This window comes from Hemiscyllium ocellatum, chromosome 10 (genome assembly GCF_020745735.1).
Source record: "Hemiscyllium ocellatum isolate sHemOce1 chromosome 10, sHemOce1.pat.X.cur, whole genome shotgun sequence".
NCBI classification, from domain to species: Eukaryota; Metazoa; Chordata; class Chondrichthyes; order Orectolobiformes; family Hemiscylliidae; genus Hemiscyllium; species Hemiscyllium ocellatum.
This window is the reverse complement of record NC_083410.1, coordinates 41,096,666-41,123,632: the sequence shown is the minus strand read 5'-3', so window position 1 is coordinate 41,123,632 and position 26,967 is coordinate 41,096,666. Positions and strand designations below refer to the sequence as shown.

General features: G+C 40.3%; 1 protein-coding gene across 6 annotated transcripts in view; it reads right to left on the bottom strand.

Annotated features, from left to right (window-relative positions):
- Positions 1-26,498, bottom strand: part of rcor3 (REST corepressor 3) — a 67,668-nt gene extending 41,170 nt beyond the window's left edge. For 2 of the 6 annotated variants that reach the window (XM_060831435.1, XM_060831438.1), the window contains exons 1-5: positions 25,934-26,346; positions 25,713-25,769; positions 20,185-20,262; positions 11,678-11,730; positions 9,936-10,097 (exon numbers count right to left, since the gene is read on the bottom strand). In XM_060831435.1, coding sequence (XP_060687418.1) covers positions 9,936-10,097; positions 11,678-11,730; positions 20,185-20,262; positions 25,713-25,769; positions 25,934-26,063 — 480 coding nt within the window. In that variant the 5' untranslated portion in view covers positions 26,064-26,346. Of the gene's footprint in view, positions 1-9,935; positions 10,098-11,677; positions 11,731-20,184; positions 20,263-25,712; positions 25,770-25,933; positions 26,347-26,481 lie in introns of those variants that run through there. The other 4 variants (XM_060831441.1, XM_060831437.1, XM_060831439.1 and 1 more) reach the window with 3 other exon arrangements.
- Positions 26,499-26,967: the final 469 nt, after the last annotated feature.

Genomic DNA, 26,967 nt, shown 5'->3' with positions numbered 1-26,967 from the left:
AACAATACCTGGAATGATGATGGTAGGGGAATTGATGATATGGGGAGATGGTGGCTTATGTAACTAGACTAGTAATCGCGAGCCCTATGCTAATGACAGGGCTTGAATTCAATTATTGCAAATAGCGAAATTTGAATTACATTTTTAAAAATCTGAAATTGAAGGCTCACTAGAGGTGACCATATAATTAGCTGATTGGTAAATAAAGTGGGTTTTTACAACAATATCCTTTAGGAAAGGAAATCTGTTGTCTTTAACACTCTAGTCTATATGTGACTCCAGACCCGTATCAATGTGGCTTGTGCTTAACTGCCCCCACCCCCAAAATCAGTTCAGATGCGACTAGGAGTGGACAATAAATGCAAGCCTCGTTAGTGACAACCAAATCTATGCAAGAGTAAGATAAAAATAAAGCTGCAGAACGTCAAGCAGAAACAGTTAGATGTTTTCAGAAATAACATGGTCATTGTCTGGCTTTTGCCTGGCATAAATGTTACTTGCAACTCATCAGTGTGACAGCTTTTGACTCAAAAGCAGTAACAGTTGGGGATTCCTGGAAGCTATACCAATAGAAAGCAAGTTAAAACACAATGACCTTGTGGCAGATATATGAAGATGAGCATTGAGGTTTGAAAAGAAGTAGTGGTCAGCAAGCTGGAGTTCCAAACAATCAGAAGGTATATTCAGGATTGATGCAGCTGATTCTTTCACTTCAAAGTGAATAAATGTCCAGAAATTAGCCATACTGTGTAATGGTGAAGGTGGTTCGATAATCAAGAGGAGCGGACGACTGAGAAATTCTGGAAAGAAGACTGCCATTGTGAAGATGACAGAGAGCTGGTTGGGTGAAAGCTCCAACCCATGAAGAATTGACAAAGTTCACAAAGGGAAGGAATTATGGCTGAGGAAAATCTGAACTGGGAAGAATTTGATGGCTGAAACTGATGCCAAACAGCAGAATGTTTAACTTGGAAAAGCTGTGAGAACCAAGTCTAAAGATGGAGTGTGTAGTACTCGGGAGGGAAACAGAGTATAGTTTGTAATTCTATGGGTGTAACTTGTTAAGAATCGAAATAGAAACTGAGAAATCTGAGTTTGGTGAGTAGTGGGTAAGATTGTGTAATTGGTTTATTGTCAATAGTTGCTAAGGCTCACAATGGCAGGAGAACTCTGCCTCAGAATGTTTTTCCTGTGGGAAATCAGAGGCACTTCCACTGTTCATGGTGACACATATGCAGGAACGATGTTCAGCTGTAGCGCCTCATCTGCTGCACTGGAGCTGCGAATGGACTCACTATGGAGCATCCATGAGGCAGAGAACGTTGTCAATGCACATTTAGCAAGCTGGTCATATCACCATAAGACATAGGAGTGGAAGCAAGGCCATTCAGCCCATCGAGTCCACTCTGCCATTCAATCATAGCTGATGGGCATTTCAACACTTACCCGCATTCTCCCCGGAGCCCTTAAATCTTTGTGACATCAAGAATTTATCAATCTCGGCCTTGAAGACATTTAGCGTCCCGGCCTCCACTGCACTCTGCGGCAATGAATTCCACAGGCCCATCACTCTCTGGATGAAGAAATGTCTCCACATTTCTGTTCTGAATTTACCCCCTCTAATTCTCAGGCTGTGTCCACGGGTTCTAGTCTGCTCGCCTAATGGAAACAATTTCCTAGCGTCCACCCTTTCCAAGCAATGTATTATCTTGTAAGTTTCTATAAGATCTCCCCTTAATCTTCTAAACTCCAATAAATATAATCCCAAGATCCTCAGCCGTCCCTCGTATGTTAGACCTACCATTCCAGTGATCATCCGTGTGAATCTCCACTGGACACGCTCCAGTGCCAGTATGTCCTTCCTGAGATGTGGGGACCAAAACTGGACACAGTACTTCAAATGGGGCCTAACCAGAGCTTTATAAAGTCTCAGCAACACAACGGTGCTTTTATATTCCAACCCTCTCGAGATAAATGACATTCGCTTTCTTAATCATGGACTCAACCTGCATGTTTACCTTTAGAGAATCCTCGACTAGCACTCCCAGATTCCTTTGTACTTTGGCTTTATGAATTTTCTCACCATTTAGAAAGTAGTTCATGCTTGTATTCTTTTTTCCAAAGTGCAAGACCTCGCATTTGCTCACATTGAATTCCATCAGCCACTTCCTGGACCACTCTCCCAAACCGTCTAGATCCTTCTGCAGCTCCCCACTTCCTCAGTACTACCTGCCTGTCCACCTAACTTTATATCATCGGCAAACTTCGTTACAATGCCTCCAGTCCCTTCATCCAGATCATTAATATATAACGTGTACAGCTGCGGCCCCAACACAGAACCGTGCGGGACTCTGCTTGTTACCTGCTGCCATTCCGAAAAAGAACCTTTTATCCCAACTCTCTGCTTTCTGTCAGACAGCCAATCCTTAATCCATACCAGTAGCTCACCTCGAACACCATGGGCCCTCACCTTGCTCAGCAGCCTCCTGTGTGGCACCTTATCAAAGGCCTTTTGGAAGTCTAGATAGACCACATCCACTGGGGTCCCCTGGTCTAACCTACCTGTCACCTCCTCAAAGAATTCCAACAGGTTTGTCAGGCACGACCTCCCCTTACTAAATCCATGTTGACTTGTTCTAATCCGACCCTGCTCTTCCAAGAATTTAGAAACCTCATCCTTAATGATGAATTCTAGAATTTTACCAACAACCAAGGTTAGGCTAACTGGCCTATAATTTTCCATCTTTTGTCTTGATCCTTTCTTGAACAAGGGGGCTACAACAGCGATCTTCCAATCATCCGGGACTTTCCCAGACTCCAGTGACTTTTGAAAGATCTCAACCAACGCCTCCGCTATTTCCTCAGCCACCTCCCTCGGAACTCTAGGATGTAGCCCATCGGGGCCAGAAAATTTATCAATTTTAAGACCTTTTAGCTTTTCTAGTACTTTCTCTTTTGTAATGGCAACCTTACTCAACTCAGCCCCCTGACGCCCTTTAATTGTTGGGATATTACTCATGTCTTCCACTGTGAAGACTGACACAAAGTACTTATTAAATTCTCCAGCTATTTCTTTATCTCCTATCACTAGACTTCCAGCATCAGTTTGAAGTGGCCCAATGTCACTTTTGTCTGTTGTTTGTTTCTTATGTATTGAAAGAAACTTTTACTATCATTTCTAATATTACTGGCTGGCCTACCTTCATATTTGGTCTCAAACAAGAGCTACACAGACAGAAGTGTTGGGAGACCATGAGGAATACTACTTAGTATGGACATGCAGTGCAGGAGTACCCTGTAATTATTCCCCTCTCAAACACACATTGTTTTGAACACTATTGTGGAGGTACGGCCTCTCAAGGGAAAGTAACAGCAAGATCAGTGGTACCACAATCGGCCCTGTTGTACAGCAAGAAGGATCCATGTGTAAGTTAGGGGACTCTATAGTCAAGGCACAGATAGACACTTCTGTGGATGCAAGTGAGGCTCCAGGATGGTGCACTGCTTCCCTAGGGCCAGGGTCAATGATGCTTCAGAGCAGACTAGATATTCTGAAAGGTGAGGGTAAGCAAACAGAGATTGTGATCATATTTTTAATAACAGATAAGCATTAGGAGAGATGAGGTCTCGCAAGAGAGAATTAAGGAGTTAAGTAAGAAGTTGAAAAGCAGGATCTCTAGCTTGGTCCCTGTGCTGTGTTAGTGAGGCCAGAAATAGGAAGGGAACACAGTTGAATGCATGGCTAAAGAGCTGGTGTAGGAAGGAGGACTTCAGATATATTGGTATTTCCTCCAAAGCAGGAAGGATCTGTACAAAGAGGACAGGTTGAACCTAAGCTGAAGAGGCATTGAAATCTTTGCAGGGAGGTCTGCTAGTACAACCGGCAAGGGTTTAAATTAGTGTGGCAGGAGTTTGGTGGAAACAGCAGTAAGTCAGCATGTGGAATTATTGAGGAAAAAGTATGTCAGTCTAATAAGGGAGAAATGGCAGAGCCAGATTAACGAACATGGAGGGACTGGGGGTCTGATGTTTATTTTTTAATGCAAGGAATATAAGAGGCAGAGCAGATGATTTTAGAGTCTGGATTAGTACATGGAACAATCATGCAGCTCAATACTCCAAGGTTTTGATATTTCAGGCGAGATATAGAGTGATGTAAAAAGGTTCAGGAGTTGCAGGACTGATTAAGAATACCACACTGGCACTAAAAGAGGACATTTTGGAGGACTCATCCAGCAAGACCATATTAATAGACCTTGGGGAGTAAGAAAAGTGCAATCACTATAATGGGGTTAAGATCAACTTCCCAATAGCCAGTGCAAGATACAGGAATAGACATACAAGCAGATCATGGAAAGTGTGAAAGCAAAGTTGTTATAATGGGTGATTTGCCCATCCCTAGTATTGACTGGGACTCCAGAAGAGCCAGGGGCTTAGATGGGACAGAATTTGTTAGGTGCATCTGGGAGGCTTCTTGAAATATGTGGAGTTCAACTAGGGAAGGGGCCATACTAGACTCTAAATTGCGGAATGAGTCTGGCCAGGTGATCAAAGTTTCAGTGGGGGAACATTTTGGGAAAAGTGATCATAATCCTTTAAGTTTTGAGATAGTCTGGACAAGATCCTCAAGTGAAAGTATTAAACTATGGAATGGCTAATTACAACAGTGTTAGGCAGGAACTGGAGAAATCAGATTGGGGTGGCTGTTTGAAGGTCAATCCAAATCTGACATGTGGGAGTCTTTTAAAGGCCAGTTGATCAGAGTTCAGGACCAGCATGTTCCTGTGAGGAACAAAGATAAAGATGATAATCAGATGAGCCAATGGACTGAGAAGTGGCGGATGGAGTTTAATTTAGATAAATGTGAGGTGCTGCATTTTGGGAAAGCAAATTTTATCAGGACTTATACACTTAATGGTAAGATCCTAGGGAGTGTTGCTGAACAAAGAGACCTTGGAGTGCAGGTTCATAGCTCCTTGAAAATGGAGTCGCAGATAAGATAGGATAGTGAAGGTGGTGTTTGGTATGCTTTCCTTTGTTGGTCAGAGAATGGAGTACAGGAGTTGGGAGGTCATGTTATGGCTGTACAGGACATTAGTTAGGCCATTGTTGGAATATTGCGTGCAATATTCCTATCGGAAGAATGTTGTGAAATTTGAAAGGGTTCAGAAAAGATGTACAAGGCTGTTGCCAGGGTTGAAGGATTTGAGTTACAGGGTGACCTTATAGAGGTTTATAAATCATATGGGGCATGGATAGGATAAATAGACAAGGTCTTTTCCCTGGGGTGGGGGAGTCCAGAACTAGAGGGCATAGGTTTAGGGTGAGTGGGGAAAGATATAAAAAAAAGAGACCTAAGGGGCAGCTTTTTCATACAGAGGGTAGTGCATGTATGGAATGAGCTGCCAGAGGGGTGGAGGCTAGTACAATTGCAATATTTAAAAGGCATCTGGATGGGTATATGAATAGGAAAGGTTTGGAGGGATATGGGCCAAGTGCTGGCAGGTGGGACTAGATTGGGTTGGGATATCTGGTCAGCATGGACGATTTGGACCAATGGGTCTGTTTCTGTGCTGTACATCTCTATGACACTATGATAAGATTTATGGACCTTGGATGACAAGATATTGAAAGCTTAGTCAAAAAGCAACAGGACGCATGTGTGAGGTTTAGGAAAATAAAATCTAATAAGACCCTTAAGTACAAACGAAGCCAAAAAGAAACTTAAACAAGAAATCAGGAGGGCTAAAAGGGGTCATGAAATGGCATTAGCATACAGGATTAAGTAGAATCCCAAGGCATTTTGTAAGTAATTTAGGAACAAGAGGGTAGCGAGGGAAAAGTTGGATCCAATCAACAGTAAAGGAGGGAATTTGTTCACGGATCCTACGCAAATAGGTAATGTCCTTAATGAATATTTCACATTTGGATTCACGTGGAAGGATATGGATAACGGGAAGGTTAGGGAGGGGTATGTTGGGCATGTCAACATTAAGAAAGAGGGGGTGATGGGTGTCTTGAAAAACATTAAGGTTGACAAGATTCCAGAGCCTGTGGGGATCTACCACAGGATACTGAAGGTGGCAAAGAAGGAGATTGCTGGGGTATTGACATAGGTCTGAGATCTTTCTTTCCTTTTTAGCTACAAGTGAAGTTCCAGAAGACTGGAGAAAGCCAATGCTGTTCCTTTGTTTAAGGGAACAGGGATAATCCAGGAAATTATAGGCTGGTGAGCCTTATATCAGTGATAGAAAAATTGGATAGGATTTACTCGCATTTTGGGAGGTCAAATGCAAGAGGAAAGTATACAAAAATGGCAAGACTCTTAGAAGTACTGCTATACAGAGGAATTTTGGGGTACCAGCGCATTGCTCCCTGAAAGTGGCAACACAAGTGGATCAAGTGGTAAAGAAGGCATACTGCATGCTTGCCTACATTGATTGGAGCACTAAGTATAAAAGTTAGCAAGTCATGTTGCAGCTATATAAAACTTTAGCTGCCACACTATTGGAAGTGGAGGCTTTGGAGATGGTGCAAAAAATTGTTCATCAAGATGTTGCCCAGGTTTGAAATGTAATAGCTATAAGGAAAGGTTGTTCAAACTTTGATGTTCGAGCAAAGACAATATGAGGCTGAGAAGTGATCTTATAGAAGTATATAAAATTATGACAAGCATGGATAGAGTGGATTGTCAGCCTTTTTCCCTGGAAATAGGGTGGAAATATCAAATTAGGTTGCATAGGTTTTAGGTGACGGGGCAAAATTTAAAAGGAGATTTGCAAAGAACCTTTGTTATTTAAGAAAACACCAAGGGAAGCAGCTGCCTAGAACACGACCTCAGGGAAGGTTGTAAAAGCAGAGTCCATCGCAATGTTTAACAGGCACTTAGACAGACACATGAACAGGCAGGGAATAGAAGTATATGGACCATGTTCAGGCAGAATAAGATTAACTTAGAATGGCATCACAGTCAGCACAGATGTGGTGGGCCGAAGGGCCTGTTCCTGTGCTTTACTGATCTTTGTTCTATGTTATTACAAATGCAATTTACTGTTAGTACTAAGTATGATTTGCCTGCTAATTTTTTTCTTAAAATTGATTCTAGTTTGTTTGAAATAAAAGCCAAAAGAAAAAAGTAAAACTTTTATCAGTAATTGTTTTCATTTGGCGTGTCATTTGGTTTACACATGCATACAGAATCATACTATCAGCTGAAGATGAATGTTATTCAGGTCTTTTGACATATGGCCCATGGACTTCTGAAATATCTAAGGAATGGTGAATGTACTGAAAACTGTCCAAATATCAGTAAATACCCTCATTTCTGATCCTAGGATAGATGCAAGTTTATGGATGAAGCAGATAAAGATGGTTGGACCAAGGATATGGTCTTGAAGAAACCATGCAGTAATGTCTTGGGGCTGATATGATTGGCCTCCAACAATAAGAAGTCTTCCTTTGTGTAGCATGATTCCAACAAGTGGAGAGATTTGCAGGTTCACTTTTGATGTCACATTCAGTCAAGTACTGTCTTGATGTCAAGCAAATTAATTCTCACTTCACCTCTCAGGTCATGCTGAGACTAAGGCTGTATTGAGATTAGGAGCTGAATAGCCCTGCAAATCCAAATGGAACTTCTGTGATCAAGTTATTGGCGTGTAAGTGCTGCTTGATATAGATAGCACTGTCAGTAACACCTTTGAACTACGTTGATGATCAAGATTGAGCTTGAGGGTTGATAATTGGTTGGATTGGATTTATCTTTCTTTCTGTGACAGGACATGGCATGGGCAAATTTCCACACCATCAAACCGCTGTCAGTACTGTAACCATTCTGGGACAGCTTGGCTAGATTATCACAGTCAAATTGGATGAAGACCAATCTAAAATTCCAGGAATCTCAAGAGGAGATCAAGGTGGATTATCCACTTGACACTCTTGCTGAAGATGTTTGCAAATGCTTCAGTCTTATCATTTGTACTAACGTTGTAGGCTCCACCAGTATTGAAGATGGAGATATCAGTGAAGCCTCTACCTGCAGTCACTTGTTAAATTATCCGCTATCAATACAGATACAGAGCTTTAACTGATTCTCTGGTTTATGGCACTATCAGTTCTGTCTTACACCATTTCACAACATGTAGCCTTGCAATGTAGTTTCAACGGTTTGGCACTTATTTTTGTATATAAAAATGTAACTTCTGGCAATGCAGCTTCTAGGCTAGGTGCCCATACTGTTCGGAGGTTCTGTGCATGCCAATTAAAATGAAAACACATTGACAACCAGTAGCAGAAGCTGCTATGTACAGACCTCAGAGGTCTGCACACTGCAGTAAAAGTGACAGGATGCATAGATGTCTGGTGTTGCCCGTGGCATGCTTTCTTGCAATTCTCATTGTACTAGGGTTGCTTGTTAGCATAATGATAGAATAAGGGATATGTCAGGTTAATAAGGTTGTAGATTGTGATTGGATAGAATTGTGCCGCTGCTGATGAATCACAGCACCTAATGAACATACAGTTTGAGTTTATCCTAAATAGGACTGTGGTTTTGTCACACAACACAGTGGAGGCTCTCTCATATGAAGATGTGACTTGCTCCTCACAAAGCTTGTGTGATGTTAATCTTACCTACACTGTTATGAACGGATGCATTCACAACAAGTAGACTGACAAGGACAAGGTCTAATAGGTTTTACCCTCAACAACCACTGCAAACACAGTCCAGTAGCTATGCCCTTCAGGGATCAGCAAGATCAGCTAGTAATAGTACGATACAGTCACTCTTAGTGATGGATGTTAAAACCCCCACTCAGGGTACATTCAGTGCTTCTTCCAATTGATGTTCAACATGGAAGAGTACTGATTCATCTGCTGAGGGAAGGTGATAATTGACAACCAACAGGTAGTTTCCTTGCCCACGTTTGACATGTTGCTATGTGATTTCATGGGTCTGGAGTTAAGGTTAAGGACTTCCAAGTCAACTCTTTCCCAACTGAATACCTCTGTGCTGCCCAACTATGGTGGGTCTGCCCTGTTGTTGGGACAGGACATATCCAGGAATGATGATGATTGTGTTTAGAACATTGTCATACTCCACAAATCATATAAGTTATGGCCAATGTCAGGCTACTGCTTGACGAGCTCACCCAAGTTTGGATCAAGCTCTAGATGGGGTTTTTCAGACTCAACTAGATAGGGTGGTGCTGTTGTCATTTCCCATGCTTAGGTCAATGCCAGTGATCCATCTAGTTTTATTTCTTTTGAGGTCTGATACAATTGAGGCCATTTCAACGGTATATATGAGTCAACCACATTGAAGTCACATGTACACCAGACCAGGCAAGGCCAACAGATTTAGTTCACTAAAGGATGATAGTGAACCATTTGTGAATGACAATTCAATTTACAAGATTACCCTTGATACTCAATTTTAATTCCAGATTAGCTAAATTAAAATATCAGATACCGTAGTGATATTTGAATGTGTTCCTGTAACATTAGTGTGGGTATCAGGTTTATTACCCAGAGCATTGGCCTGGGTCTCTGGATATACTAGTCCAGTAACATTACTGCTAAGCAACTGTACCCTACCTTCTCACCCCCATGGTTTCTGCCAGGTGGGATAGAATAATGAATTAAAACCTATTTAAAGATTTCTCAAAATCAAAAGAATTCATCTTATTAAAAGCAAGAATTTGGCTTGATCTAAAGTGAAGAAAAGCCAGCAATCTTACATTTTTTCTCTCAATAATTGGTACTAAACCTGAAAATTTACAACAATATTTTTGATATTTCTCATTTCCAGCGTCTATAGTATTTTGCTTCTATATTAATATATTCACCATTCATCTTTTTCAGCAGAATACAACCTGAATTCAGTGTCAAAGGAGGTTACAGTAAAATTGAGGAAATAAACTACAAAAGGTAATTACCATTTGCTGAATTCTGTGAAAGCTCTTTCCATGGAAACTGAAGGCCTGTTCAAACAGAACCTTATCTTCTACTGTCCATTCATCTGGAAAAGGGGTGAAGTTTGGCAAGTCGGCCAATGACTTCTCTATGTTGTGTTTGTGCCAGAATAACATCCCCAAAGCCTATTTGAGGTACACATTAAGTAACAAGTATTAGAAAACCACAAATTTAGACAATATTTGTCAAAGCAAGTAACAACTTAAGGGCAAACTTTTTCTCCCAAAGAGCTATTGGATTTTCCCACATTTCGCTGGACAAAAGTGATGCACTGACCATTCAACCTAAAAAGGCACATTAGAGGGTTCTCAGGAAGTTCATGGTTTTTCTCACAATTCTGTCCCTTGAATATCAGAATTTGTCTTTGCACAGCTGATGACTTTCTCCTCCTTTCCCCCTTCACTTTTCTTCCCTCACCTGAAATGCCAACTTTCCTGCAATAATATAGTAAAAGGGATTTTAACCACCCACCTACAACCCTTTTTTCCCCCTGGAAGAGGGTTAAACAATGTAAAAGTCTGAAATTCAACTTCAATCTGCAATGAATTTGCCAACTTCCAGTTTAACTGGGGTAGGACAGGACACAGGCAAGTAGCTTACCCTCAAGAGGCTGGATAGCAATTAAAAAACATACTATTGAAGGTCTGCACCTCAGAGTTTAGCAGCACATGTATTTAATGACATCTGGTTGAAAGCCAGGTTTCCAGGATTTGGGAAATCTAGTCACTAAAGGAGAGAAGATCTGACAGACCTAGCAGTTAACTGCTTTTCCAGTATTGCTGTGGGTCATCAGAACTCAAGCCAATCTGCTGCAAAACCCTCTCCCTGCAACTGGTACTGCGACAGTCTTCCCAATCATCAGCTGATCAGTCTTTTGGTTTGATTGGTAGTTATCTAGCAAATTGAGGTAAATATTTCAAATGTGATCCTGCTATTAAATTTGTCAAGATCTCTCCACTTACTAGTTGTCATAAGTAACTCCTCCAAATATTGTCACCATATTGTCTATTCAACAGGGCATGAAGCAGCTGATCTCAAACTCATCCTCACCCAAAATTACAAAAAGGGTCATGAGGTAGCAGGTAGAGTGGGTAATTTTAAGAGTTTTCTCCGTAACTCAAAAGGTTCTAGAGAAATTTTAATCAACACAACAGTCTGTTTGGTTTATTTGCCTAACAACTCAAATTAGAATGGAAGCTGGAGTTTTTCAGTCAGATGGGATGACATCACATAATGAATTTATTCATTAATTACATTTACATAATAAACATATGGTACAGATACAACTCAGTGCAAAATGACATAATTTATGTCCAACCTCACCCTTTCATAATGATAATCTCTCATAATAGAACAAGACTGCCTGCTTTGCAATAAAGTCAGGTCAGGCACTAATTTAGGATTTATAACATGTGTTTATTGCTGGCATAAAATGTAAACACTTTGCACCAACATTAAATTTTTAGTATAAATGTATATCTGATGAGAAATTAGTTTCATTGATGGAATTCAGGCAGCCAAATATGATCTGACAACTAAAAATACATGGTTTATTTAAGTGATTTAAATGTCTCAATGAATTAATGCTAAATGTGGTTAAACATATAATATAACTTAAAACAACAAGAAACCAAAGTTTGGACTCTAAATTTGAAGTGAGCAATCTGCATGCTAAGGTAACCATTGGAATAGTTTTTTCACAAACCTGTTCCACATTATAGCCATGCTTCTCCTTTGCTACTGCAATATACTCATCCACTATAAAAACAAACAAAAATACAGAATTTTTAACAAGCATTACAGAATACAGACTTTTATTGAAAATCATCATGCTAACATTAGCATCAGTTACTTTTAAAAGGAAAACTAACCTCCATCCATAGTGCAGCAAGACAACAATTCCAGTCACATTCATGCCAGTCTGCAATATTAAAAACTAGCAGAGGAAAGAAGTCTATTGTTGTGACAAACTACTGATGAAATAAAAACTCTGTCTACAACACTCTCAATGTGCGAGAGAATGATATAAATTTCAAGCGAAGAGAGCCTAATGAAATGTATAAAGTAATGTCAAGTTGAACAGAAAACATCATGTGTTTTAATGATTTATAATTTGCAATGTAGAGGAGACATACTTTAAAAATACGAAGTGATCAGTGCTTTCCAAATTGGTGTAATCTGCTTGCTAAATGTATTGTGTTTACTTTTAATTAAAATGGTTATTTTACATCTCCTTTAAATTTGCTATGGCCAAATCTGTATTAGGTATACAATTATTTTCCAAATGATTTTCTGTACAATACATTACAGCAACATTTTGTGAAAGCATTGGTGCTCTGCTAACATCTGTGCAATGCTAAAAGTCATGACTTACAACAAATTCAATAGTCTGATGAAGGATTATGGTTTGCTTTTAAATACAGCCTCAACTAAGATTTATTATTAATTAGCTGGAAGTATAAATAATAGCAAGTATAAATTATTTTCTAAAAAGGAGATTTCTGCAGTTGAAATCCTCTTGTCGGGGAAATGAAAATAGTAGTTGCTAAAGTTACAGTGCTTTGTTGAGGAAAGGAAGTTTTAGTTTGCACATAGCTGGTGTTATACCATATCTTGGCACCCTTGATACTAGTAATGGATGCGGAATTTTTAAAAAATGGTCCATCGATCCCTCACATCAATCAATAGAACATCTTAAAGAAGTAATCAATAATTATTACCCCTTCTATATAATGTAACAGAACATCTTGAAATAAAACAAATGCATTAAAAGTACAGTACATCCAACAGTATCTGAGGAGAGAAAATATCAATTCTCAACATTGCTACTTCTGAAGAAGGTTGGCTCAGAAAGTTAGCGCACTCTCATTTTTTTCAGATGCTAATAGACCTGATGTTTATTGCTAGAACTTTACTCAGAGATGTACAGCACAGAAATAGACCTCTTAGTCCAACTTGTACATTCCGACCAGATATCCTAAATTAATCCAGTCCCATTTTCCAGTACTTGGCCCAAATCTCGCTAAATCCTTCCTATTCACATACCCATCCAGATGCATTTTAAATGTTGTTCATTGTCCCAGCGTCCACCACTTCCTCTGGCAACACATCCCATACACACACCACCCTCTCACCCTAAACCTATACCCTCTAGTTCTGGCCTCCCTACCCAGGGAAAATACCTTGTCTATTTACCTTATCCATGCCCCCCATGAGGTCACACATTCCAGGAAAACATCCCCAGCCTTTTCAGCCTCTCTCTATAGCCCAACCCTGGCAACTTGCTTGAAAATCTTTTCTGAACTCTTCCAAGTTTCACAACATCTTTCTCATTGGAGGGTGACACAATATTCCAAAAGTGGCCTAACCAACGTCCTGTACAGCTGCAAAATGACCTTCTAACTCATAGACTCAATGCTCTGACCAATAAAGGAAAGCATACCAAACACCTTCTTCACTATCCTATCTACCTGCAACTCCACTTTCAAGGAACTATGACCTGCACTCCAAGGTCTCTTTGTTCAGTAACACCCCCCAGGACCTTATCATTAAGGTATAGAAGTCTGGTTTTCTTTCAGCTTTAAATACATAGATCCATGTTGCTTAATTGCACATGAATTGCAATTTCAAATAGAAAACGCAAAATTGACCAAATCTACGAACATCAGTAGAGTGCCCATCTCTACAAATGATGGCACTCAATGTTTAATAGTCATAAAAATCCTCAATTCCCTTCCCTGTCAATAAGTAGAATAATGCAGATAAAGAGCAAACATCAGTTTAGGCACAAAAACCAAAGTTGCTGGAAAAGCTCAGTAGGTTTAGCTGCATTTGAGGAGAGAAGTCAGACTTAACCCTTCAGTTTTGGGTCACTGGACCTAAAACATTAACTCTAATTGCTCTTCAGATGCTGACAGATCTACTGTGTTTTTCTAGCAACTTTGGTTTTTGTTTCTGATTTATAGCATCTATAGTTCTTTTTGTTTTTAATCAGTTCAGGTATCCCATTTAATTCAACTGGATTGCTTCCTTTTTTTATAAGATTATTTGAAAAGAACTTATGACTTTGTTAATGCTAATATCAAAATGGATTTTGCAGATCTTAAACAAGTATAGCATTCACTCATCATAAGCAATGCAATATGAAATACATTTCTTTTGCACTTGGATTAGATTTGTAGCATTCCAAGTGTAACAGGTGAGATTTTCTGAGGAGTGGCGACCTGTCCTTTTTTTTTAAAACGACAGGAGACAGTTCCACATTTCTGAGAGGCTGATCAGCGCTCCTTCAGAAATATGGAGCCATACTTCTGATAGTTCTCTCATAGCACAGAATGGTTGGAGAAGACAAACCATGTCCTCTTTTCACAGTGGTCAGCTACCTTATTCTTAAATTTAAATCACAGCTGTGGTCGAACAATAGTAAAAGCTAACTATGAAGTTAAGAGTACTGGGAAAATAGGTGATCTGTTGCTCGGTAAGTTGAGTGCCAGATGGCAAGGTGGTGTCAAGGTAAGTTTTGTAGTGTTTAGCGTAGGTTACAAAAGTGCGAGAAATAAGACACTTATTTCTAAGTGTAATAAGGCAGGGACAGTTGGGTTTTGAGTGGGGGTCAGGTTTGGCGTGGGAGGAGAACGATCTGCTTCACAGATTTCAAGTCAGAGGCTGGATGAGGTGCATTTGGTAGTGTGCAAGGTAAGCATTGGGTCTCAGGAGTTAAGACTATGTATTTAGCAGCCTAACTTTTATGGAGTAATTTTTACTTGATTTCATCAGAACCCTCCAAATTCTGATTGAAATGGAGACTTTCAAAGGGTTGCAGATATAGAAGAATTACTCAGCAGAATCTTCAAATTACCAATTTCTTTTTTAAACTAATTCAAGGGATGTGGGCATTGTTGGCCAGGCTATCATTTATTGCCTAACATAGTTAAAGATGATAACAATTGAAAGCAAAAACATACAATATTTCAAAGATTAGTGATAAACCATGAATTGGGAAAGTTTCAAAAACAACGTAAGATGCCCAAAGAAAAGGGGTCAAAAATAAATTTGAAAGTAAACTTAGGAAATAATATCAAAATGGATAGTACGAGCTCCTTCATATATATAAAACGAGAGAGAGCGCACGCGCAAGAGAGAGAGAACGAGAGAGAGGCCAAAGTGAACATAGGCCATTGGAGGATGAGTCTGGGGAAATGATCATGAGAAACCTGAAAATAGCAGGGCGTTGGATAAAAACGTTACCCTCGTCTTCACAGTAGAAGACAACATTACTGGCATTCCAAAAGCACTTAACAATTGAGGAGCAAAAGGGGAGGGGAAATAAAAACAATAGTTATCACTAGAGAAAAAGTGCTAAGGAAACCAAAGGGGCTACATGTGGAAACGTTCCCTAAACTTGATGGTTTGCTTCAACGGATATTAAAGGAAGTAGCAACATATGGGTAGCAATCCTCCAAGATTGCTTGGATTCTGGAAATATCCAGAGGATTTGAAAACTGCCAATGTAACACCATAATGAAAGCAAGACGATGACAAAAAAGAGGTAACAAAAAGCCAAGGAGCTTATTATCTGTCATGGCTTAGAAAGGGTGGATGTTGGGAATTTGTTTCCATCAGGCAGGGATACTAGGACCCATGGGTTACAGAGGGTCAATTTAAAATGGAAACGAGGAGACATTCCTTCAACCAGAGAGTGGTGGGCCTGCAGAATTTCAGTGGCACTGAAATGCCCATCAGCCATGATTGAATGGCGGAGTGGATTCGATGGGCCAAATGGTCTTACTTCCACTCCTATGCCTTATGATCATTGGGAAAATGTTTCAGCCCATTATTAAATGACGAAATAGCGAACCATTTAGAAATACATAATATAATCAAGCAGAAGCAGCATATTATGCCTGAGAGATTTATAAGAAGATTTCCTTTATGATGTTGAAAAGAAAGCTAAATAAAGGGTACATATAATTTACTGTATTCGAAATTCCAGACATTTGATAAAGTTACCACAAAGGTACCTTAATAAGATAAGAGACTGGGGTATTGAGGGTAAAACATTTTAACATGGATTGACGATTGGCTAATTAATAGAAGACGGAGACATGGGATAAAGAGAGGATTTTAGAATTGCAAGCTGGGTGCCACGGGCTCATTTTTGGGGCCACATTTACAACATGCATTAATGACTCAGATGAGCAAAGTGAATGTACTATTGCCAAGTTTACTGATGATACAAAAATAGGTGGGAAGACAATTGGATGACATGGGAGTCTAAACAGGCACATAGACAGGTTGTGAGTCAGCAAAATCTTGGCAGATGTAGGAAAGGATCTAAATATTATTTAAATGGAGAAGGACTGCAGAGAACTGAAATTTTGGGGTCCTCATGTATAAATCACAAGAAAATAGCAAACGAAATGGGAGTATAAAAATAAGGAAGTCTTGTTAAAAGTATACAAGGCACTAGTTACACCATATTTAGAATACCATGAACAGTTTTGGTTGCCTCATCTCATTCTGTCATGGGAGACAATCCATGAAGGGTTCACTAGATTGATCCTGGGTTTGGAAAAATGTTCTTATGAGGAGAGGTTGAGTATGTTGGGCATGTAATCAGTGGAGTTTAGAAGAATGAGAGGTGAATTCATTAAAAGACAAAAGATTCTTCAGGGGTTAGACAGCATAGATGCTGAGAGATTCTTCCCCTTGAGGAAGAGCCTAGCTCCAGAGGGTACATCCCAGAGTAGTGGGGGGTGGGGGGGTCGTCACTCAATTAGGACAGAGGTGAAGAAGAAATTCCTCTCTCAGAAAGTAGTGAATCTGTGGAATTCTTTATCAGAGGACTATAGACATTGTAGCATTAAGTACATTCTAGGCTGAGTTGGGCAGATTTTTGAACAGTAAGGAAATTAAAGGATGTGGGGAAAGGGCAGTAAAGTGGTGTTGAGGATTATCTGATCAGTCATGGTTTTACTCATTTCTGATTTGGACATTTACTACAGTACAATTTCAGTTTGGCTGCTGTCTTCATTTGAATCACCAATAAAGTGCCTCATTGCAGAAGTTCATGTGATAGCAAATGGACACTATACTGTAATACATTTAAATTGATTTTCTGTTATACTACTCAGCAGAATTATCAGAATATGTAATCATTCTGCCAAAACAGTGTGATTGATAACACACAATTCACAAGGATGCTGTCAGGGTTGGAGGATTTGAGCTATAGGGAGACGCTGAAAAGGCGAGGGCTGTTTTCCCTGGAGCATTGAAGGCTGATGAGTGACCTCACAGAGATTTATAAAATCATGAGGGGCATGGATAGGATAAACAGACAAAGTATTTTCCCTGGGGTGGGGGAAGTCCAGAACTAGAGGGCATAGGTTTAGGGTGAGAGGGGAAAGATATAAAAGAAACCTCAGGGGCAATTTTTTCACTTAGAGATTGATGCATGTATGGAATGAGCTGCCAGAGGAAGTGGTGGAGGCTGGTACAACTGCAAGATTTAAAAGGCATCTGGATGAGTATATGAATAGGAAGGGTTTAGAAGAATATGGGCCAAGTGCTGGCAAATGGGACTAGATTAGGTTAGGATGTCTGGTTGGCATTGACTGAAGGGTCTGTTTCCATGCTGTACATCTCTATGATTCGATGACACAGTTTAGCAAGTTAAGTTATCCTTTTAAGGTCAGAAAATTTAATTGCTACGTAAAGAAACTAAGCTGAAGTCCTTTGATTTTAACTATTGTTTGGTAAGAAATCTGGAAACTAGAGTGTGCTGAGAAGTTCTCAACATTTAAAGACAGCTTTATATTTGATTGGCGTGACAAGTTTGTAATGATCAAAAAGCTGTTTGATACAACAGTCAATGGATTTTTTTTTGCTGTTAAGATGACATGTTTCTTTTACTACAGATTATATAAACAAAAACATAGTTCAGAGTACAACTGCTATTCAAACCGCAGGACCTAAAAAAAAACAACTCATGAAATTAATTGAGAGCCATTCCATGTTGGAATTTTAAAGATGTGTTATCAAAAGAAATTGCTGAACCACAGCGGTGGCTGAAGCAATATGCAACAAACAAACAAAATTAAAATAGATATGCCACAATAATGAGTAATGAAGTTACATGTTCAGTGTGTGTTATCTATGCATTTTTCATTTCTAAAAGAATTCACAATTTGTCATTTCTGAATTTATAAAATCATGAGGAGCATAGATAGGGTAAATAGACAAGATCTTTTCCCCAGGGTGAGGGAGTCCAGAACTAGAGGGCATAGGTTTAGGATGAAAGGGGAAAGATATAAAAGGGACCTAAGGGGCAACATCTTCACTCAGAGGGTGGTACGTGTATGGAATGAGCTGCCAGAGGAACTGGTGGAGGCTAGTACAATTGCAATATTTAAAAGGCATCTAGATGGATATATGAATAGGAAGGGTTTGGAGGGATATAAACCAGGTGCTGGCAGGTAGGACTAGAATGGTTTGGGATATATCGTCAGCATGGGCGATTTGGACCGAAGGGCCTTTTTGTGTGCTGTACATCTCTGAGTCTAATCACTAGCTACACACAGTTATAAATCACTGGACAACAATGCTTTAGTAACTCACTTCGGTCATTTTTTCATTTACATTTTTTGAAATAAATAGATAATTCAGTGCAACTTCAAGCTGTTTGGAACACGAAATGGACATCAAACTGCTATTACAACATATTGTTTACCACAACATCCCACAGCATGATCTTGTAAGACAAATTCACTCACTGTACATGATGGTGGCTAAACCTATTGCACTTAGTAACACTTATGATTTTGAAGGAGTAAAGATCTTAGACTTGCTAATCTGCCTAAAATTGGTGGATCCACTGTAGTATATTAAATTAATCCCAAAGCAAATGACCATTTATTTAAATCAGTAAATCTCAAACAATCAGCTTCTTACACAGTTAGCAAATTTGGCAGTCAAAATGTGCAAATTTCAGGGAGTCTCAGTTAGTTAGGCAGAGAAACATACTCGTGAGTGTGGTGCTGTAAAAGCACAGCCAGTCAGTTGTTCATTCCTGATGAAGGGCTCCTGCCTGAAACATCGATTTTCCTGGTCCTCGGATGCTGCCTAACCTGCTGTGCTTTTCCAGAATCACTCTAATCTTGACTCTGATCTCCAGCATCTGCAGTCCTCACTTTCGCCTAGTTATTGTCATTTGTCTGATATAGATGGTCGCAGAGAATTAGCCTGGTCGACGCGAATTTTAGAGGCTGTGTTGCAATGCATTAAATCATATAAACCTAATGCACACAGATACATGTTTGGGTGCCAAGATTATTTTTGCATTCAACTACAGGATCTTTCTGCACTGCAACCTGAAAGTAGCAAATGCAATCAAATATGCCAAGATCCATAACTACATAATTGGTATTAATAACGGAGCATACCTTGATATTTTTAAACCAATTTGTTGAGATTTGTTGTGACAAAGATGGGATCTGAACCCCGATCTTCTGACCAAAAGTAGACACACTCCCACCTCGCTGCAAGGGTCACAACGAGCCTATGCACACTTTACAATTAAATTTTGTTGTCTTAAAGAGGCATAATTCTCTGACTTCTAAGTTGTGCATTTTATTAAGTAACACACATGTCTTGCTAAACATTTAGCTTACTTTGAGCATTTCACTGGCAAACATACAAAATTGTACATAATTAAGATGCAAAACCATTGAATTCATCAAAGGTCAAGATTTAATTTTTAGGTACTTTATAGCAGAAAATGGATATTTTTAAATATAAATGTAATCTATGTAAGCATAATAATTGCAAGTAAATAAAAGTTATTGTAATTTGTGCACTGGAATCTACCCAGTCTGTTTTTTCCAAGTTCAACGTGGCAAAAAAATGGAATGCCTCCACAGTTCTTATGTCAATTAAATTCATGTTTCTGTAGTGCTACCCTATCTACTGTTCTGTTTAAAATTTCCAGTAACATGGCAGAAACCAAGTATCGTTATGTTTACCAAATCCTGAGACTGTGCAACAGACTTCAGAATCTGACCTAAAGTTCCCAAAAGGTCCCAGATTTTAGCACAATTAAATTTTCATTTCCAGAAAATTATCATACATTTTGAAGAGTAATTTCATATACTGAAAAATAAGATTTGAAGAAATAACATCTAAGAAAGGAGAATAAAAGATGATTAATTTACTTACATTTCACATCTGGAATGACGTGATAAGGGGACCAAACCAGCATGCCACCAATTTCTTTATCATTATATTTCGTAGCACCTGAAAGAAAATTGATAAATTGCTTTGATTACAAGATTACAAGAAATAGTTTTCAGACATCAAGACTATGACTTCCATAGTCTTTGTACAACTATTGCCATCGGGGAGCAATGTCTCAGTTCAGTCAAGAAGGACCTTCTATCTGTTGACGTATAAATAAATATAGTGGGCCAGATATTCATCTCCCAAAGGAGATGCAAACTGGGTTCCAAAATGCTGATTATTTTTGATGGGAAAACATCCTTCCTTTGCTTCTTGTCTCCATACTACTTTTATGTGGCATTTTTGGCAGGCTAGGATGAATGTGGTGTGAAGCATACAGGCACCTCTTACAAGGGTGGAGGTTCCACTTGTAAAGACCAGAAAAAAACCTGAATTTCCTTCAATACACTACCTCTATATTGGTGTGTGTTTTGGAAATACTAAACAATTGCATCCCCTTTGAAGAGTTCAAGACCACTGATCTGTTGCCATGCTTTGCAACTCTATGACTACGATGAAGGGGTCAAGGACAACAACAAAAAGGCTTCTTTTCTTGTACTTCTGGCCCAGACAGTGGTTAAATTTAAAAACATCTCACCTTCTGTTGGCAGTATTTCATGTACTGCAACAACTGTTTAATCTTTAGTAGTGACGGGTTGGACCGAGGGGTCTGTTTCCATGCTGTACATCTCTATGACTCTATGATAGCCCTCCTCATTGTACACTAATTTCAGCAAAGACACCTATAACATGTACTGAGCATCTTTTAAATAACCAAGGGACCTAAAGCCCCTGTTTTAGAGGCCCAAGGGACATCTGAACAGCAGTGCATTCATTTTAGAGATCTGCATTTTAACGTCATTTTTGATGCACATGGTATTAGTCTTCAAATTTGAGCCTCATTCAAATAAAATCAGAAGTCTGGCAGCATCTATGAGGAAAGAAACTGAGTTAACATTTTGAGTCCAAAATTTTTCAGTTCACTGGAACGGAGAAGTTGTCTTTGACTTGAAACATTAACTGTTTCTCCCTCCACAGACAGTGCCAAACATCCTGAGTTTCACCCGCATGTTGCTTTTATTTCAGATTTCCAACATCTGTAGTATTTTGCTTTTATTTGACCCTTAACTGTGTCTGTTTCACACAAAGCCCAAACTCAAGCCTAATGAGGTTAACTGTGAACGACTAATATCTGGAATGAAATCAACTGACAGAATAAACTAATGATCAAATGATCTCCAAGTGCTCATGCTAAATCAGGAAAAATATTAATATATGCTATATGACATAGGAAAGGAAAAAGCAGTGCAATTCTGTTGATGAAATTTATTCCACGTAGTTTAACTGAATTTTCAACAGGCCTTTGATAAGGCACTCCAAAACAACCTAATGAATATATGTTTAAATATGTGAAGTCCATAACCATTATAGAATGAATTGTTATAGAATGGAAAAAGAGAGCAGGAGAGTGGAGTAAAGGAATATTTACAGTGAAAGAAAATGAAAAGCTATGTTTCAGATTTTCCTAGCTGCAATCCAGACTACGACTTCAAAATTTGCAGATTACAACAAACTGGGAGAGATAGTCAATACTCAGGATTGCCACAGTCATAGTGTCACAGAGAGGTACAGCATGGAAACAGACTTCCCTCCTACTCGTACATGCCAATTAGGTATCCCAACCTAATTTAGTCCCACTTACCAGCACTTGACGGATATCCCACTAAACCCTTTTTATTTACCCATCCAGATGCCTTTTAAATAATGCGATTGTACCAGCCTCCACCACTTACTCTGGCAGATCATTCCATACACGCACCATCTTCTGTGCGAAAAGGTTGACCCTTAGGTCTCTTTTATATTTCTCCCTCTCACTCCGAACCTATGCCCTCTAGTTCTAGACTAGAGGAAAAGACCTTGCCTATGTATCCTATCCATGCCCCTCGTGATTTTATAAACCTCTATTAGCAGACCCCTCAGCCTTCCACGTTCGTGGGAAAACAGCTACAGCCTATTCAGCCTCTCCTCCAACCTTGGCAATATCCTTGTACATCTTCTCTAAATCCTTTCAAGTTTCACAACATCCTTCTGATAGGAGGGAGACCAGAACTGCACACAATATTCCAACAGATGCCTAACCAATATCCTGTACAGCTGGAACATGACCTCCCAACTCCCATATTCAATACTCTGACCAATAAAGGAAAGCATACCAAACGCCTTCTTCACTATCCTATCTACCTATGACTCTACTTTGAAGAAGCTATGAAACTGCACTCCAAGGTCCCTCTGTTGAGCAACATTCCCTAGGACCAGACCATTAGCTGTATAAGTCCTGCTAAGATTTGCTTTCCCTAAAATGCAGCACCTTGTATTTATCTACATTAAACTCCATCTGCCACTCCTCAGCCCATTGGCCCATCTGATCAAGCTCCTGTTGTAATCAGAGTAACCTTCTTTGCTGTCCACTACACCACCAATTTTGGTGTCATCTGCAAACTTACCAACGATACCTCTGATGCTCACATCCATACCATTTACACAAATGAAGAAAAGTAGTGGACTCAGCACCGAACCTTGTGGCACTCTACTGGACACAGGCCTCCAGTCTGAAAACAACCCTCCACCACCACCCTCTGTCCTCTACCTTTGAGCTTATTCCGTTTCCAAATGGCTAGTTCTCCATGTATATCATGATATCTAACCTTGCTAATCAGCGTCCCATGAGGGACCTTGTCGAACACCTTACTGAAGTTCACGTGGATCACGTCAACCGCTCTACCCTCATGAAGCCTCTTTGTTACTTTTACAAAAAACTCAATCAAGTTTGTGAGACATGAAATCACAGGAAAATATTAATAAAGTGCACAAAAATGGGCAAATAAGTTGGGACTTCAAGTTCAACACAGGTAAATGTGAGATGGTGCATTATGGAAGACGAATAAGGAGGTCATTTATTACTTAGAAAGTGGAAATTTTGATTGGGAGAAGAAACAAAGGGCTCGTAAGAGTACAAATACATCAATTACTAAAATGTTGCACAACAGGTTAACAAGATCATAAAAATGAACTAATCTTTATGACTTGAGGGATAAAACTGAAGTGTATAAGGAAGGTTTGCTCGACATACGTTGAACATCGATTAAACTCCATTCAAGTGTGCAGTTCTGGCCACCAGATTATATGAAAGCATACTGACGCACTTGGAGAGAAGGTTTACAGGGGTAATAATAGGAATGTATGCATACATATTTCATGGACAGCAACTGAGGGGTGATTTATTGGGGATCTTTGAATTATCAAAAGTTTCGATTAAGTGAATAAATATAGAAAGAGCAAAAGCACAAAGGAACTGGGCTTACCATATGATTACTGATCAGAGGCTTGGAAACTTGCAATGAATAACTCACCTCCTAACTGGCTGTCCAGCAGGCACCAGTCAGGAGTATGTTGGAACATTCTCCACTTGCATGGATGACTGCAACTCCAAGAACATTCAAGAAGAGTGGCACCATTCTGATTGGCACCACATCCATAAACCTTCATTCCCTTTTACCACTAATGCATATCACACAAGGTTGCTTGGTCACTATCCTGTGGTCATCATTTGCAAGATACACTTAGAAATTTTCCAAGATTCTGAAGATAGCACCGTCCATATCACATCCAGTACCACTGAGAAGGAGGAGGGCAGCAGATACATTTGAACACCACTACATGCAAGTTCCCTTCCAGGTCAGACACCATCCTGGCTTAGAATAAATCATTGTTACTTTACTGTCACTGGGTTAAAATCCTGGAAGACCCTCTCTAACAACATTGTGAGTGTACCCATATCAAATAGTCTACAGCAGTTCAAATAGCAGCTCACTACCAAGAACAACTGGATACAAGCAATAAAAAGTGGCCCAGCCAATGAAGCTGACGTTCCATGAATGAAGAAGAATCATGCCAGAGAAAATAGTCCCCAAGAAAATTAATTGGCAATTTTGTATTAACAAAGTTACAGAGTGGTGAAAATGTAACCACAAGGAGTGGTTGATAATTTTAGATGAATTAATAAAAGAGGCATATGAGGGATACCATGATAGATGTAGATCACCAAATGGCCTATGCCTGTGCTGAATATCTTATGTGACTTGATATAATTGCGACAGTCACAGCTGCTTCAAGATTTAACCCAAATGATCTTGCCTGTAGGCTATGTCACGAACAATAAATTCTGTATTCAAGTTCACACCAAGTATTATATTTTTCAATTTGAAATATGCTCTCACATTTACAAGTTTAGCAAGTGGTTTAATGGGAGAAAGTGAGGACTGCAGATGCTGGAGACCAGAGTTGAAATTTGTGGTGCTGGAAAAGCGCAGCAGGCCAGGCAGCATCTGAGGAGCAGAAGAATCGACGTTTCGGGCATAAGCCTTTCTTCAGGAATGAGGCTGGTGTGCTAAGCGGGCTGAGATAAAAGGTGGGGGGATGGGAGAAAATTGCTGTCACTGCAAAGGGCTTGATTTTGTTTGTTTATTTTTGTGTGGGGGGGGTGTTTAATGACTGCAAGTGGCAAAGAACGAAAGCCACCCTGGGCCCAATTCCAACCCCCCCCACCTTATATCTCAGCCCGCTTGGCACACCAGCCTCATTCCTGAAGAAGGGCTTATGCCCAAAACGTCGATTCTCCTGCTCCTCAGATGTTGCCTGGCCTGCTGCACGTTTTCAGTACCACACTTTTCAAAAGTTGTGTAATGGCTCATGTTTTAGTACTTTAAAGAAACACGTAAATGTAGGTGGCATTGCTGGTCTGAGACTAGTTTTGGCAACTGTGCTCAAGAGGGGGAAAATACATTCTAACGCAAAATACCAATGCAAAAACAAATAACCAGTTTAGCTAAAATTGCAAAGGATAAACAGTTGATAACTGGGGGAAATAATTAACCAAATAAAAAAAGGTTCAATGGGAAGCGAGACAACATGCAGTCCATCCCCAATAGGCAATCTTCGCCACTAGCTCCAGAGTCCCAGAATGGATTTGAACAGCCTCATTCTAAATCAGGTGGCAGTGCGCACGCTCGACAGCAACCGGCCGCAGTGCGCATGCTCAGGTACCTCCCAGCCTATTTAAAGAGCCGGTTTCCTGCCCGGGGGTGGCTTCGGTTCTCTGCCGCTCGCAGTCATTAAATACCCCCCTCCACACAAAAATAAACAAACAAAATCAAGCCCTTCGCAGTGACAGCAAACAGCTGTTCAGTTCATTTCCCCCTCGCGCAGGAATAACCAGCCGAAAGTTTGAACGGCGAAGACCTTCCCTACACCCCCCCCCGGCTCCAGACCGCCACTCAGGGAAGAGGGGGGTCACGTACAACCGGAGCCGAGGCTAACAACCCTCACGATCAGTTCCAGAACAATCTAGGGTCACATCACTAAAGAGTCACTTTATTAATAGCACCGTCAGTCTGAGATTGATTCTTTACCGGGGTTAAATTCTGGAATGGATGCCTGATAGTCAGAGCCCACTCGCATTCCGACATCTGTAACAATAAAAAGGAAGAAAAAAAACAGATTAGGATATGCAAACTGAGGAAAAATAATAAACGGCGTCCTGCTACCGACGCCGAAAGATTTCAGAATTTAAAGAATTCAACAGCTGCGAATGAAGTTTGATTTTAATTTTTCGCATAGCGTTCGAGGCTACCACCGTGCTCGTCGTCGCTGCCACTCTCTTCAGAATAGTGTCCATTGGAGGAGGCTCCAGCCGGGCTCTTGGTGCCGTTCGATCGGCCTTTCCCCAGGTATTCCGACCCTTTCTCCATCATTCCGGGCATTGCAAAAGCGTCTGAATGCACAAGTTATAATATACAAGCAGACTACTGCAACTCGATGTGAGTTGGAAACAATGGAAGGAGGCCGATGTGGGGTTGTGGGTGGAGCTGCAGGAGGGAGTGAGGACGGCAGCGAAACTTCTTTGGCGCGGAGGATTGACAGGCGGAGCGGCGGATCACCGCCCGACAACAAGCAGCGGGTGGCCTGAGCACCGCGGGTGTTTTGGGGGCGGGTCGGGTGAGGTAACAACACAGCCTCCCGCCCCTCTTCCCTTTCTTTTCCCCCCAGGGTTGACCTTTGACCCCCCCAGACTGCACGCCTGATGCAAGGACCCATTTCCTTTCTCTCTCTCTCTCCCCACCCGAAATAAACCGCCAACTGGACAATTGCAGCGCGCGCGCGCGGCGGCGAATCCCTCACCGCGCCTGACTCTCCCTTCGCACTCTTTTCTCTCTCCGCCCCCACCCACTCTGCACCCGACCGCGGAAGGTCGAGCTGTCGATGCAACCCGTCAGCGGTGAAGCGGCCGTTTAAAAAAACCAGAGCTACTGCACGGACACACAAAGAGATAGCTAATATTGAGTTTTTAATTCAACTGTATACTATATTGATGTGGTGCTCTTTTGACGAAGTTGTTCTGTCGTTTCCAATTTAGCTTGGAAGAAGTTGCAGAATAATAATTTACAAGAGTATTAGTGTGTTGGAATCGAGTGAATTCGAATATTTCGAGTTGTTTGGAAACAATTGGGATATCCATAAACAAAACACTTTTGCAGGAATTTGACAAGCATAGTTTAAGTTGATCTATTTTACCAAAACAAAAAAATTGCATTATACACATTTCATAGAATCCCAACTGTGTAGAAAGAGACCTTGCAGCCAATTGAGTTTGCACCACTCTCCAGG